General features: G+C 44.8%; 1 protein-coding gene and 1 long non-coding RNA gene across 3 annotated transcripts; both read right to left on the reverse strand.

Annotated features, from left to right (window-relative positions):
- Positions 1 to 466: 466 nt before the first annotated feature.
- On the reverse strand, positions 467 to 3,952 carry LOC306830584. Its single transcript, XR_013779989.1, has 3 exons — positions 3,680 to 3,952; positions 3,211 to 3,328; positions 467 to 594 (listed from the first exon to the last, which is right to left on the reverse strand). It is a non-coding gene; the product is annotated as an uncharacterized lncRNA (long non-coding RNA).
- Positions 3,953 to 4,698: 746 nt separating this feature from the next.
- Positions 4,699 to 10,779, reverse strand: pld3 (phospholipase D family member 3). Of its 2 annotated transcripts, none has more exons than XM_079353660.1 (12): positions 10,616 to 10,779; positions 8,317 to 8,388; positions 7,572 to 7,622; positions 7,329 to 7,486; positions 7,055 to 7,235; positions 6,843 to 6,960; positions 6,600 to 6,727; positions 6,295 to 6,492; positions 6,059 to 6,198; positions 5,778 to 5,943; positions 5,592 to 5,691; positions 4,699 to 5,487 (listed from the first exon to the last, which is right to left on the reverse strand). In XM_079353660.1, the coding sequence occupies exons 2-12, from the start codon at positions 8,341 to 8,343 to the stop codon at positions 5,300 to 5,302; spliced, it is 1,455 nt and encodes a 484-aa protein (XP_079209786.1). In that variant the 5' UTR covers positions 8,344 to 8,388; positions 10,616 to 10,779; the 3' UTR covers positions 4,699 to 5,299. The 2 variants fall into 2 exon arrangements, with proteins under 2 accessions (XP_079209786.1, XP_079209787.1); XM_079353661.1 differs by lacking the exon at positions 10,616 to 10,779 and adding an exon at positions 8,613 to 8,945.
- Positions 10,780 to 14,646: the final 3,867 nt, after the last annotated feature.

Below are 14,646 nucleotides of genomic sequence, written 5' to 3' on the forward strand. Positions count from 1 at the left end.
ATGAAGTCAAATGCTTTCCTCCCAGTTGATCACATTCAGTGACTAAACAAACACAAACATTTAGAAGAAGTATTCCCTGTTCGCTGACACTCAATGTAAAAGTCAACACATTAAATGAGTCCCTTTAATTCATTTTAGAGTCTAGACACTAAATCGGACTCTTCTCTTCCTCTGAGCAGATTATTCACTCTCTGCGGGGCTGCAACAATCTCCATTTAGGATTCAAATCAGAGTTTCCAAAGAGGTGTTCTTAGAGAGGCAACTTTTGGCAATCCTCTTTGGAGCTTCAGAAAAGTATTTTGTCTGAGAGTAAAAAGCTGGAGTGATTCACCGCGGGGGACTCGGGGACACTTGGTGCTGACGGGCTTCAGAGCCGCGAGGAGATGATTGAATTTAAGACACGTCGTCAGAGCAGCTCAGCCAGGAGTGATACACAACACACAACACACAACACACAACACCGTTTGTTTGGTTTGTCTTTAATTTCTCTCTTGAACTTTACAGGAGTTTGGTGACCGGTACAAAACAGATACTGTGTAAGTTAATCGTGTTCAGATCCAGTTCTTCTCTCGGAGGCCGTGTCGTCCCTCAGTCCTGTTAAAGAGAGAGAGAGAGAGAGAGAGAGAGAGAGAGAGAGAGAGAGAGAGAGAGAGAGAGAGAGAGGTTTAATGAAATCATAATATAGCTCATATTCACAGGTAGAAACAATGGAGGCTTTCTGACCTCTCTTATCTCACGCTGAACTTTTATAACCTCTGTCTGAACTCGATCAGCTCCAAACAAACATGATGACATGATGTGTTTTAAATCCTCACACTTTAATATTTAAAGCGGACAATGACTTCAGTATCCCCTCTTATAAAGGCTTTATTAAACTATAGCGGAGGCCTTTGTGTCGTTAATACACACTTGGACCTGTCTCCACATCGCTGCCTCTGTTTTGTCTCTGGTGTGTTTGTTTGTTGTTGGGTGTGTTTTTAAAAACCCTTCAGAGACGATGTTACGCGTGGCCCCTTCTCTGCGTTCAGGTTAATTAATTTTCGTTCAATAAAGCTCGGGGGTTAAACGCTTTCATTTGTGTGGCGTCAGTCTCCGTTTGTTCGGAGCCTCGGTTTCATTATATCCTTGTTTGGGAGGTTGTAACAGAGCAGCATGACTAATTAGCTCAGGCGAGAAGTGTTGTAGTCCTTCATCCTCCTCCCTATAAACACTCAATAAATCAGACATTTAAATCTGCAGTTTATATTCTCAGCGTTATTTTGCGTGACCTCTCTCCTCGTGAGGTTAAACTTCATATTGGCATACTGGTGATTAATATTTCTCAGACTTTTTTTAAAAAATATTATTGACTGTCTGTCAACATTTGACAGGTCAGTATGAAGAACTGTTACAGAAGAAGAAATGATCTATAGATGACGTGAAGCTGAAGAGAGACTGGATATGTTGGGAGGAGAGAGATAGGAAGGCCCGAGGTCGGATTCGAACCCTCAGCTGCTATCCGACGCCGCCCGACCTGATGTGGAATTTGAGAAGCTCTTGACCTTAAGCCCACCAGCCAAAGTGCTCAACTGTCATTTTCCACTCATAAACATTATTTATATACTTTTAATATGAATGATGCGCGAGTAGACGCGTCATTAGAAAAAATACGTTTTTATGCACTTCCTGTCACATGACATTGTTGAGTTCCTGATCCACTTTTTTTAGACAAACATAAATCTTTCTCATCATGAACATGAACAGTTTGGAGGTTGTTCACCTTTAATTAAGGACTTCCTCTCTTTCTAATGAACCTGTGACGCCTGCAGGACCAGGATGTGTTTCTATCATATAATGAGCTGTCAATCACAGACTTCAGCTGAAGGACCATCTTCAGCCTGCGCGATGGTACGTGTTCTTATTAGTGACAGATATAAAATTATAACACACATTGTCATCAATCATCCATCTGCATCACAAAACATCTGGCCAGATGTGACTGTGTGGAGCGCCGTAAACCAGACAGGTATTCAAGAACCAGCCGAGTGAAACGGAGCTCCAACGCTTAGTGTCTGCACCCTCGTCACCACATCTGTCTACAGAGAAGACACCGTGGTAATTAAAGTGCAACACACACACACACACACACACACACACACACACACACACACACACACACACACACACACACACACACACACTGCTGGTGATTGGGTGAGTGGGAGCTACATGGTTTAAAGGGGAGACAGAAATAACCTCATGGGTTGGGCTGCATTCCTCGGCTCCTGACGACTCTAAATAGTTTACACACTGAGAGGTGACATGTTAGATATAACTTGTATTACGTGTGTGTGTGTGTGTGTGTGTGTGTGTGTGTGTGTTAGTTTTAAAGGCTCCTCATGGTAACATTTGCTAAACTTGTACTCTGTGCTCTCTCTTGGTCAGCTGGTGTGTTTTTGTCAAACAGCACGTCTCCACCCGTCTGCAGTCAGCAGAGACTGGGTGTGTTTGGTTTTCTCACAGACACACCCATAAACACACGACAAGTGGACGACAGCTGGACTCAGACTTCTGACATGAGTTGATTTTTTTTTTTTTTTTTGAATCCACAGACTCTGTGTGTTTAGAGAAAACCTGAAGCTCTCCTGCAGCGAGTGGTGTTTAATCTAGAAATCGCCTTTAATCCACTGGATGTTATTTCCCTGTGAAAGAGTGAGACAGTCAGAGAGCTGACATTCACAGTCACCTCACAGCTCAAACCTGCAGCAGCACTGCACACAAGTGTCAGAAATCTGCTACTGCAACACGACACCCACACCATCCCAGAGGAGGGACGAGGGGAAGTTGAGAAATCTACAGCGAAAATGAGCTTAAAGGTCTGAACAAGTGCACGAAAAGCTTCGTTTTTTTAAAACTTTGAACAGAAAGTAGCTGCTGGTTAAAGCTCCTCTTTTCAAGTGTTTTTTTTTGGGGATGTTTAACAGAATAAAGATACACTGAGGTTGATTCCTAGATCAGATTTTGACATTTCAAAATGTATTAGCTCTGACAGCAAACATAGATTAGGTCACCAAAGATCAAGTTTTGTAATGCAGGATAATAAATCCTGCACAGAATGTCAAACTGAAACTGAAACTACTCATTTTAAAACCTTCAAGATAAACTTTAACATAAATATATATTCTGCCAATAGACAATAAAGTTAAGAGTGTGTGAGTAAAACGGATTTACCTCAAACAGGCCGGAGAGAGAGAGAGAGAGAGAGAGAGAGAGAGAGAGAGAGAGAGAGAGAGAGAGAGAGAGAGAGAGAGCAGCGGGACGTCAGCGGGCTGTAATCCGGGCGGAGGCTCTGAAAGCGCAGAGACAGCAGTCTGAGAGAAGCAACAATTCATCCATAACAACAGAAGAGTCTCACAGTCTACTTTCTGACATGCAGGAATAAGACACTTTGGCCTTCAGTCACAGCACATGAGCCTATTTATACACGCACACAGCATGCACCGTTGTATTCTAATTATAGCCTGTTGCACATATAAGGTCATCTGTAAGTAACACGCCCTGTCTGTGCGGACTGAGGGATTTATTCATCCACAGTTAACACGATAAACGAGGAGACTGGGAGAACTGTTTAACATTCATGTGACGATATTAAATTAAATGGAGTTTAGGAATAGAGATCGAGTCTCCTCTGTCCACATACCTTCAGTCCTCTGAGACAGCCGCTCTGGTTTGGAGCTGGAAACTTTGCAGACTCTTCTTCAAAGTCTCCACTTTACGCGCGTGAAGAACTCCAAGCTCGTCCACGACTCAAGGCTGCATCTAACATCCTCTAAACACAGGCCTACAAAACAGGCAGCAGTGATACACAAGTCTACAGTGCTGCCGCCATGTCCGCCCTGCAGACAGGTCCTGAGACCGTTAACGCTCCTCCTCCTCCTCCTCCTCCTCCTCCTCCGCGCGCTGTGCGCAGATGGACGCTTATAGGAATGTATGGAGACAGAAAAGGCGCAGCAGGTCTTTTTGTGTAGTGTGGGAACATGACCGCGCAGAACAATACCCCCCCAGCAGGAGGCCTCAGAAGAGAGCAGCTGCTCTGCTATTCCTATAACTCCATCATCAGCATAATTAAGTGCGAGAAGAAACAGAGGAAGACAACTATAGCAACACATTTTGTGCGATTAAAATCAAAGACTCGGTTTGTCTTTCTTTCAACTAAAACTTCTGCAGGAACACAACAGTGAACAGTGAGAGCATTGAGCTTATTACATTTTTAGAAACCGCCTCGGTCCTGTTCAACAGAGGAAGTCTTCTCTCCAGTAAACACCTGCTGCACAGTTCAGCTTGAGACGCAGCTGTTATTAGTCAACTTAAGGAGCTTTAAGAGGTTTAAAGCCCCTGAAATAAAGTGTGTTTTTGTATTTATTCTGCAGGATTTATATCTGGCAGAGAGGAAGCTGATTAAATGGTCGGGTTGGTTAATTAGAGGAGTTTCAACATGTGAATTAAAGATTTGTTTAAGGAGTTTTCATAAAAAGGTTTTAGAGTGCATGGTGTTCAGGAGAGCCCTGTCACACATTTACATTCATTAAATGTCTATTGTTCAGGTCTGTTGTGTTCAGAGCAGATTTATATAACAACAACAGATGAGTATACATTCAATCACAACATTGTTGTGTTCCTGAGCGGGCTCTTTGAAAGAAGACCTCTGAGCAGACTGGATGGATTCAGATCGTTTATTTAGAAAGAGGAAAGAGGTAATGACAAGAACAGCATTTCTGCTCCAAAGCCCACTCTGCAAATGAATCACTCCACACAGTGGAAATTAAACGAGTTCATCCTTTCACTCCCCCGCGTGCACCGCAGAATTTCAAATCAAATCTATAAATCTCTGAGCAGAACTTTCTGCATCTCTTGAACAGCTCACCTGTGAGAGTGTTTATTATTCCAGCAAACTGAAGTGGGACGATTAAAAAAAAAACACTCAAACTCTGCTCCCTGAGATGAGCTGAGAAAAACAGAAAAGTGATGAGTGGAGAGGTCGCAGAACAGCGCCCCCTACTGCTCCTGACGCTAAAGGACAAATCAACCTGATTAAAAATGATTCTAGTGAATCATGTGTGCAGAAGAGAGGACAGATAAATGTGGCAGCATGTTCTGACTGCTGACCCCTTTCAGCAGATGGTACTAAAGCTCCAGTTGAGCCGCCTTTGACGGTGTATTATCGGCACTTCTAGTTTAACTTGGCACTTTGCTCAAAAAGAAATCAAAGCTGGTTAACTGAGTGAACACTTTTTAACTCCCACAATGATTAAAGCACAAACTAACACAAGTCTCTGAGGTCTGAGTTCTGGGTGAGAGGAGTGCTGTAGTCGGAGTCCCAGTCTCTGTCAAACACGGCCTTCAGCTGTGATTGGACGGTTGTCTCCTGGGACTCCGACGCCGTCTGGTTCACGACCAACGCAGATCCAGCCGTGCTCACAAAGTAGTCACCTGACCAGTTAGACGTACCTGAAGACAGAAAACTCATCAGCTTACTTTTTCCCATGTATGTCTCACTTTTAGGTGTGTGTGTGTGTGTGTGTGTGTGTGTGTGTGTGTGTGTGAAGCCTCACCTATGTAAGCTATCTTGTCGGTCACCATGTACTTGTTGTGGTTCACTCGGGCGAAGGGGATCTTCTTCTGCTCGGGGCTGGCGGGCACCACAAACAGTCTCTGCGTAAAAGGGGAAACAACGAGTCAGCAGCGTGTTGTTTGACCGCGGCGGCGCCGTCTGCGTCCCACACGGACGTCCTACTCACCACCTGGACGTCCAGCTTGCTCTTGGGGTCGTAAACCGAGGCGAGAGATTTGAGGAAGGGGAACATGACGGGCTGCGTGCTGGCCCAGCAGCTGATCAGCAGACGCACTCTGACCCGCCTCTCGTACGCCGCTCTCCTCAGCTGAGTGTCGATGTTTGCCCAGTACCTGCAGAGGGCGCCACACGCAGCTCGTCAATCACAGACCCTCCAATAAAAGGCTCAGAATCGGTTTTCAGAAGCGACCTGACATTTTGAAAAACCCCTGAAGTCAGAATCATCACCTTTTGGGATGAGAGAACTCCATGGTGGGCAGGTAGTTCATGACGGCGATGTAGATGAAGCTCTCGGCGTCCTCCATCACGCTGACGATCGACTGGAGGTCTGGAGTCCTGCCGGCTGCACAGAACGACGGAGGAGAACTCTGACGGAGAAAAAAAAACAAAAAACATTTTCAGCTCGACTGCATCACAAAAAGCTGCTCTTTAAAAACACAGACTTCAGTCTGCGTGTTTCTCACCGACAGGTAGACGCTGGATGGCGTGTCATTGAGCGGCAGCTGAAGGGGCGTGTCCTTGTTGTAAAGAGTGGAGAAGCTGTCGGGCCACGGCGACGGGATCGACTGACTGTCACCCAGAAACCAATACGCCTCAAAGATCTTCCCGAGGTCGGCGGCCAGGCAGCTGCAGTTGTAGACGACCACGCCCAGCTCCTTCACCTGCGGCGCAGCGGACGAGTGTCAAACACGTTTGGAAAGCTTCGACGTGTTAAATGAGCCAGTGTGTGTGTGTGTGTGTGTGTGTGTGTGTGTGTGTGTGTGTATACCTGTGTGAGGGACCTCCAGTCCATGTTGGCGCTGCCGATGTAAATGTGTTTCTTGTCCACAACCCAGAACTTGGTGTGAAGGACGCCGGAGGTGAGTTTCTTCATGTTGACGGTCCGTATGTTGGCTCCTGAAACACGAACATGCATCACGTGATGACTCACGAGGATCACGTGATCATCATCATCACCATCATCATCATCATCAGGAAACACAAAGTGACTACTAAAACAACGCGAGCTCGCCTGAGTGGTTGAGCAGTCGGAGGTCGTCCTGTGGTTGGCTCTGCTGCGGTGTGTTGACGGCGATACGAACTGAAATCTTCCCTGAAAGCTCGCTGAGTTTCTTCAGGACGGTCTCACCCTGTCAACACGGCACGAGCAGGATTTCATTTAAGAAGGAAAAAAAAAAAAAAAACACACTTGATCCACTTCATCCATCAGAGTCATCTCCTCACCTGATAGGCTGTCGGCTCCTGAGTGCCCGTGTCTTTGTTGGTGAGCGTCCAATAGAAGGAGGCGATGTCGAGGCTGCTGCGAGCCTCGGCCATCAGGTCGCTCCAGGTCTGGAAGATGGAGGGGTGAGCGGTGCTGGAGTTGAAGTCCAGACCCTCGGGGATGCTCTCCACCAGAACGATCCTGACAGGAGGAAGGAGGAGAAAAATGGCTCCTGAGGATTCTGCTGGTTTGGAAGCTGGATAGAAGAGAGAGACGTGCGTGGGCGTTTCTCACCTGCAGGGGTCGGAGCAGGACTCTCTCTGGGACAGACGGAGGCCGCCGCTCGGCGCAGGATGAGGGGAGGACAACCTCGGGGTGAGGAGGTGGTAGAGAGCCGAGGAGGCCAGCAGCACGGTGGCCACAGAAGCCAGAGCTATCGCACACCTGGAGTACTGGAAGGAAAACGTACAACAACAGAGACGATTCAGTCGTGATCAAAGCAAAACGTGAGCGTCTTCTTCTGCGTCTGTGACGTACCAACTCGGCCTTCCTGTTCGACGCTCGTCTGCTCCTCTCCACGTCCTGCAGCTGTGGATGAAAGTAGAGTCACACAGTGAGGCCTTTAAGGATCCACACGTTTGAGTCGATATCAGGACCGGCTTTCCTCGAGGAGGATCCAGTCTGATCTCCACCACAGTTCTGGAGCTGCTCAGTGAAAACGTCCATGAATGTGTGAAACAATATGATGAGATAACCTTTAAATGTAGTCCAGCACGTTCACGCTCACAGGTGAAGCGACAGCTCGCTACGACTACACTTTATTTATTTATTTTTTTTTTTTTTTGAGTGCCAGGTAAGCGGAGGACAGTCGAAGTTTATTTTGCAAACAGAGGAATAGTATAAATCTTTCAGAGCAGCAGAGAGCCGATGCTGTTGTTTACTGTTTACTGTTTATTTAGCTTATTTTGATTCTGTGCTGCTGCAACGCCTGAATTGTTCCCATTGGGGATCAATAAAGTTATATCTTATCTTATTTATGGCAGTATTGAAAAATGGGATCAAACATATTTCCTCAACTGGTGCAGGTTTACTGTCCAAGTCAAGAGTTCACAGACACTCAAACCAAAAGTGATAAGAACAGAAACGTTTGAAAATGAGGATGTGAGTGCGAGCTGAAGTCGCGTCACATCATGAAGACAAAGACGTTCAGTCTGAACATCTGTGGCCTCCGTGTTTCTCAAAGACGATGACTCAGCACAAACACGGGGAAACAGAAACGTACCTGGTTGTACGGGATGTCCGTCTTCATTTCCAAAGATGCCAGCGGCGGTGTGAGCTGCGTTTAGATGACGCTCTGCGAGCAAAGAGGAGGAGAAGACAAACTGTTCACTCACCATCAACCAGCCGAGTCGCCATTTAAAGAAACATCTGAAGAGGAGTTTAAAAAATAAATAAATAAATAATCAAGTTTCTCTCTTGAAAAAGACAAAACAACTTTCACTGGACTCAAAGAAATCCTGAAACAACACACCATTTTCAAAAGGCATTGTCCACACACACACACACACACACACACACCTTTAGAGAGCCAACAAAGAGAAGGTGCTGGATGTTTTCACACACACACACACACAGAATAAAGCTGCACAGATCACCACACAAAGACACACACACAGCTCCAGCTGCTGACGCCTCTGCAGAGGGTCGGACATCGACACGCACCGGATCCTGAGGTCTCGTGATTTCTGAGATTTGATTAGTGAAAGAGGGAAGAGAGGAAGTGTGGGCTCTGAAACGCTGACAGTATCAGTCTGAGTCAGTGAAGCTCGTCAGATCTCACACGGAGTCACAAGGAGTCGTGGTGTCCGCCACATAAACACGTGACTCCCTCACGGCTGCTTCAGTGTTTCACACAGGAGGAAAAGTCACACACACGAAGGAACAACGAGAACACACTGAGTTTAGTGAGAGTGACTGGAATCAAAAGTGAAATCGTTGCTAAAGGAGCTCATGTGACGAGAGAGAAGAAACCCCCCCACAGGGCGCCGTCCTGAGAGTCAGACTGAAAGACCTTCAGATACACCTGAAGTGAAACAGCTTGACTGAAAACACTCATGACACAAAGATGGTCTTGTATCCTTCTCTCTGCTTCTCTAATAAGATTTGCGGCTCCTCATCACAGATGGACAAACCGTCTTTGTCCTCAGCTGAGAGCTCTTGTTTCTGCACCGTTCAGACTTCAAACGTCTGACTCACACACGCGCTCTGTAAAAGAAGCCTGACGTGTTTAACTACTCACATCTTTCAAAGTGTATATGTGTGATGTGAAGTCAAGCCACAGTCCTCATCGCAGCGCCTCGGGTTCAAATCCGATCTCGGCCTGTTTCCACATCACTCCCCGCTCTCTCTTCTCCATATTTCCTCTCTCTCTCTCTCTCTCTCTCTCTCTCTCTCCAGATGAACTCCTGGATGAAGCCAAAGGTGGCCTCAAATGTATCTTTAAAAAAATATTCACCTGACATGTCCATAAAAATATATTTTATTTCAGCCCAGGCTTCAATTTGTCGACCAAGAGAATTTCCCACATCACAAGTAGACCAGTCTTTTTTTTGCTGGTTATGGGGCGGCAGTAGCTCAGTCTGTAGGGACTTGGGTTGGGAACCGGAGGGTCGCCGGTTCAAGTCCCGGCACGGACCAAGTCCGGAAACTGGTCTGGTAGCTGGAGAGGTGCCAGTCCATTTCCTGAGCACTGCCGAGGTGCCCCTGAGCAAGGCACCGAACCCCAAAACTGCTCTGGAGCGCTCGCTGTGGGCAGCCCCCTCACTCTGAGACCTCTCCATTAATGCATGTCACTAGAACCCTGTTTGTGCATGAGTGTGTATCTCGGCCTATGTGTGTGTTAGACAGAGTGTAAAAACTGAATTTCCCCTTGTGGGATTAATAAAGTGTAAATTATTATTATTATTATATCTTGAAAAAAGATGGGGGTTTTTTCTGGACATGCCAGGTGATTATAACTTATATTAACAGGATAGTTGCAGTGGTATAGTATTCAAAGAGTGTTCAAAGAGGGTTTGTCTACCTGTGAGGAGAAACTACTGAAGAGGAACAAACAAGAGTTTTGTTTCAACAAGTCAAGAATTGAGTAAGTCATGAAAGATTACTCAATTCTTAAACTAACCCAACAAGATGAGAGAGAAAAAGGAAGGAAGTTAACAATATCAACATTTGGTGTGTAACAAAGAGGACAACAAACTCATTTCTGGCTGCTATCTTTCCTGTTTCACACGATTCAGGATGGTTATTTGTCAAATGCTCAGAGATGCGCAGTGAAATGTTATAACTGTTCCTCAAAGCCATGCAATAACTATAAACACTCAATTTAGTAATACACATTAATATACACAGCAAAACAGAATATAATGTAAAAAATAAAAGAGTTAGAATCTTAGTTAGAAGTTAGTTAGGAGGACAGAACCATTATTCATTTTAATACTCTTACTTGCAGAGCTTTGTGTTGATAAAGAGTCGCTGACGGAGCAAAACAACAAAAACAACAGAAGAAGAAACACCCGACTCACCTGTAAACAAACACCGAGGTTATTTATATCCCGCATAAATCACCGTTCAACACTATTTATTACATTTAGCGTCGTTTCTTTGTTATTAAACACGCTGAAGAACAACGAAGAAGCTCATTTACAGCTGTTAAAAACACACAGACGGGACAGAGAGGAGGTCACGTGATCACAGCCGGCCAACCAATTGGAAGGAAGCTTTTTGTGTGACGTAGCAGAGGCGAGTTACAGTTAATTCAGTTCTCTGTTGCGACCACAAGAGGGCGCAGTTTACTCATGATAAGGCAAGGAGACTCCACGCGGCGCTGTTTGAACATTAATCCGATTTCTTAAATCTTATTAATTTATTTTAAACGCGTCCAGAGTTTAATTGACGTCGATACAGAACATGTGTTTAAAATGTCATTATGTAATATAAGTATCCCAGAGTGCATCCTGTAAACAGGGTCGTGTTCGGTTTTTACCTGACCTCTTTTCTTACTTCCGGTTCAAATTAACCCCGGTTATTTTGTTATTTTTCCAAGTAGGAAAGGTAAGAGGGGCAACACTTAAACACTGAACGATTAGCCTTTTCAAAACTTTAATTTATTATTATTATTATTATTATTATTATTATTATTTCTAATTTACTAAGGCCGTCAACACAGGATGGCTCAAAAGTTCAGGTCTGCCATTAAGAAAAGCATTTTCCTATTTTATGTCTACCTGTCTGATATTTACCTAATGAGCAGCCGACCGCCTCCTTACTTTGTGGATATTTAGACCTTCTTACCCACTAAGACGATACATGAGCTGAGGTGTGGCCTTCTATCACCTTATTTATCTAATTAATAAGACACTTGTTGCCCAGATATGAATGACTACATTGACGCAGATAACCAATCATTTGAGGAGTCTGTGTGCATGTGTTATACTTAAAGTGTTGTGCTTCTTGAATATCCAGTTTCTTTAATTCTGAGCACCACAAAGCAACACATGTTTTTGTTTAAAGGTTTAAACTTAGTCTCTCTTGCTGGAGACAATTTAACATTTCCATTTGCTCACGTTCAACCACAAAATCTTCCCCAAAAACAACTGTTAACTGTCTACATGATTATGATCAATTAAAGTGTTTTATTTTGAAATTCTGCTGAGGGAAATCACCCACTGTGCACCTCCTGAAGTCCTGCATGCGCCTACTTTCACTCAATGTTGCATTTAGAGTTCACAATAAACACAACTGTCTTTCTTTCTTTCAGCTCATTTTAAACCTTCACTTCTGACCTGCTGACGTGACGAGCCAGGCGAGGCTGTTTGTGCAGCTCCATGTTGAGGTAAGAAACACGCTCACATCGATCTGTGTGCTTCTCTGTTGATCATATTTCTCTAAACTATGAGGAGCTGTCGTTGTTATTGTCTTGCACGATGAAGTTTGTGAACACTGTTTTAGTTTAGATGTTGGGCTAACAGATGACAGTTAGGATCAATGGATCTATCACAAGCTGATGTTGGAAACATCTGGATGCATCCTCGTTGTGGGTGTTGTTTACACACGTTCTCACACTGACTCTGCTGCTTCAAGTGATCTTTTCAAGACGTGTGCTCCACTAAAACAACGATTTCGTTTTTAATGGGAGCAAAGAAAATCATCATGACGGTGAGCCTAAAGCGCACGTTTCCCCGGGGACATCTGTCCTGCTGGAGAGCTCGACACGGACACTTTTATCAGACGCTGGAGCTCTGTGTCTTTTTTTTTGCTTTATGAAATATTGTTATTTATCTTCATGTCTGTAACACATGGAGACGACAGATAATGATCAAACCTTCGTTCTGATAATAACAAGCAGCCTGTTTGAAGGATGACGGTCAACAGGGGGCGCCACAATGCAAGGACAGACTGGAGGACGCGTGATGGTTGGAAACAGAGACAACAGAGAGGACATTAAAGAGCAGAAGAGAGACGGAGAGCGGAGTCTCCTCTCAGTACAGACGGACTGAGAAAAACCTGGAGATCACGCAGAGTGCTCCTTTTTGCTTTTGTCAGAGTTGAAAACACGCACACACACACACACACACACACACACACACACACACACACACACATACACACATACACACACTTTAAGTTTTGGAGAGTGCGACTGTTGATGTTTATTTACACTCTTGACGGGCGTACCATAGTGTGTCATATGTATTGGCTCATGTAACCATGGAGACGGAGCCGGCACATCCCAGACAGTTTTATTTGTTTACAACGACTGAGGCCGAGTTATGGCGAAGTTATAAAAAGGTGACGCGCTTCGCTTCCTCAGAGACAGACGCCTCCTGTCCGTGGCGAGCGAGCGAGCGAGCGTCGCTTCTTCTTCTTCACGGCGTCGTAACGAATAAAGATCTCAAAGATGGTTCGGTTCTGGTGTCGAGAGTCCCGTCCTCACAACACGGCGTGTTTATTTAAATAAAAGGAGCCGCTGGCTTTGTTTTTACGAGGTGCAGGAAGTGTAAACATGAATGTGTTTTAATAATTTTCTCTGAAACACGAGTTTGGATCCAACATGAGTCACTTTATTAATCTGTCATCACCCGCTCTGAGCTGTCACACCACATGTAACACGTTCCTCCACCTGTTGACTCAACGCCAAATCTACTTCTTCATTTTCTCTTTTATCAACTTCCTGAAGCGTGAACAGTTACTTCACAGGGAGGTTTTTTTCCCCCCCCTCCTGGACGTCCTGGTGAAGGTGTGTTTGTGTCCCTGTGGTCGTGCGTCAGGACGGATCGTGATGAGTCACCGCGCCTGGTCTCACCTGTGCCTCACAGACAACAACACTTCCTGTTTTTTTTTTTTTTTAATAACACAGTGTAGTTCTGCTTAAGATCATTTCTCCACAGATGACTTTTACACTTTGCATTCTGGGTAGCGAAGTCCCGTGCAGAGGTGTTGTGCCTCTTAATGAAAGCACAACACTCTTATCAGAGTTAGTTTTTTTTAGCAGGGTCAGAATCCAAACACGTTTCTGTGCGTGTCGGCCTGAATACTTGGAATACCTGGAAGCCCCCTGCGGTGAAAAAATAAAAAAACAAATAAAGTCGGTACTGTAGTTCCAGATAAGTTGACTGGAGGGTCTGAAGTCGATCTAAACCAACAATGGAAGAACTCGTCAGCTGCTGCTTCTCTCTCATGTTGCAGTCTGCTGTTTATGGCTGTTTGGCTCATAAAAGCTGTGACATCAGCGAGGCCGACAGGAGCAGCGTCTGAGTGAACAAAGAGTCGACGGCAGTCCAGAAGCTTTGTTACTCAAACTGAACCAGCAGTGTCACCGCTCTGCTGTCATTTTTAGCGATCTGAAAATAGATAGATAGATCGATACTTTATTGATCCCGAGGGAAATTCAATTCAAATTCAAAATGTCGATTTAAGTGACGTTATTATATCAAAGTGACACTCGGGCTGATCGGTGATGTCCTCTTCCACCTGATACCTTCAGGTAGTCCACCTGTCGACACTTTGGGTTCATGTATCTGTGAGTTCACAGAAACACGACGGGGACGTTTAAGAGTGGAAGAGAGACAACGAGAACTGGAGCTGCTGCTGCTTCTCTCTCTGTTCTGTTGTTTTCACGTCGAACTTTTCTGACTCTCCAATAATCTGACATCATGAATCCGTTTAATTCAACACATCCTGGGAGAAGGATTCAGGGTTTGTCCTGCTGGTGGAAACCTTTCAATAAAGCTGAAGGTTGTAAACTAAAGGATGCATCGATTAGTCAACTTTATTATTGTTACTCTCCTGTCAAATTAGAATGAGTCACCTTTGTCTTATTTCCCCTCGACTTTGAACGCAGCTGAATGAACATCAGTGTCTGAGTTTTACAATATTAAGACATTCAAATAGAGAAATCTACACACACACACACACACACACACACACAGGGTTTTGTACTTGTTGTTCTGAACTGCCTCTCGTCTGCCTGCTCTGCATTCGGCTTCATTATTCATTCACTATCGATCTTTTGTTCTCCTGCAGGCTCTCTGTTCCCGCTCAGTGTTTCTCTCTC

This window comes from Symphodus melops (genome assembly GCF_947650265.1).
Source record: "Symphodus melops genome assembly, chromosome: 10".
In the NCBI taxonomy this organism is placed as follows: domain Eukaryota; kingdom Metazoa; phylum Chordata; class Actinopteri; order Labriformes; family Labridae; genus Symphodus; species Symphodus melops.

Coding starts and splice junctions, on each gene's coding strand:
- pld3 (XM_079353660.1), bottom strand. CDS start 8,343: ATGAAGACGGACATCCCGTACAACCAG. Junction 7,623..8,316: donor CGGACATCCCGTACAACCAG/GTACGTTTCTGT, acceptor TTTCATCCACAG/CTGCAGGACGTGGAGAGGAG. Junction 5,944..6,058: donor GAGTTCTCTCATCCCAAAAG/GTGATGATTCTG, acceptor CGCCCTCTGCAG/GTACTGGGCAAACATCGACA.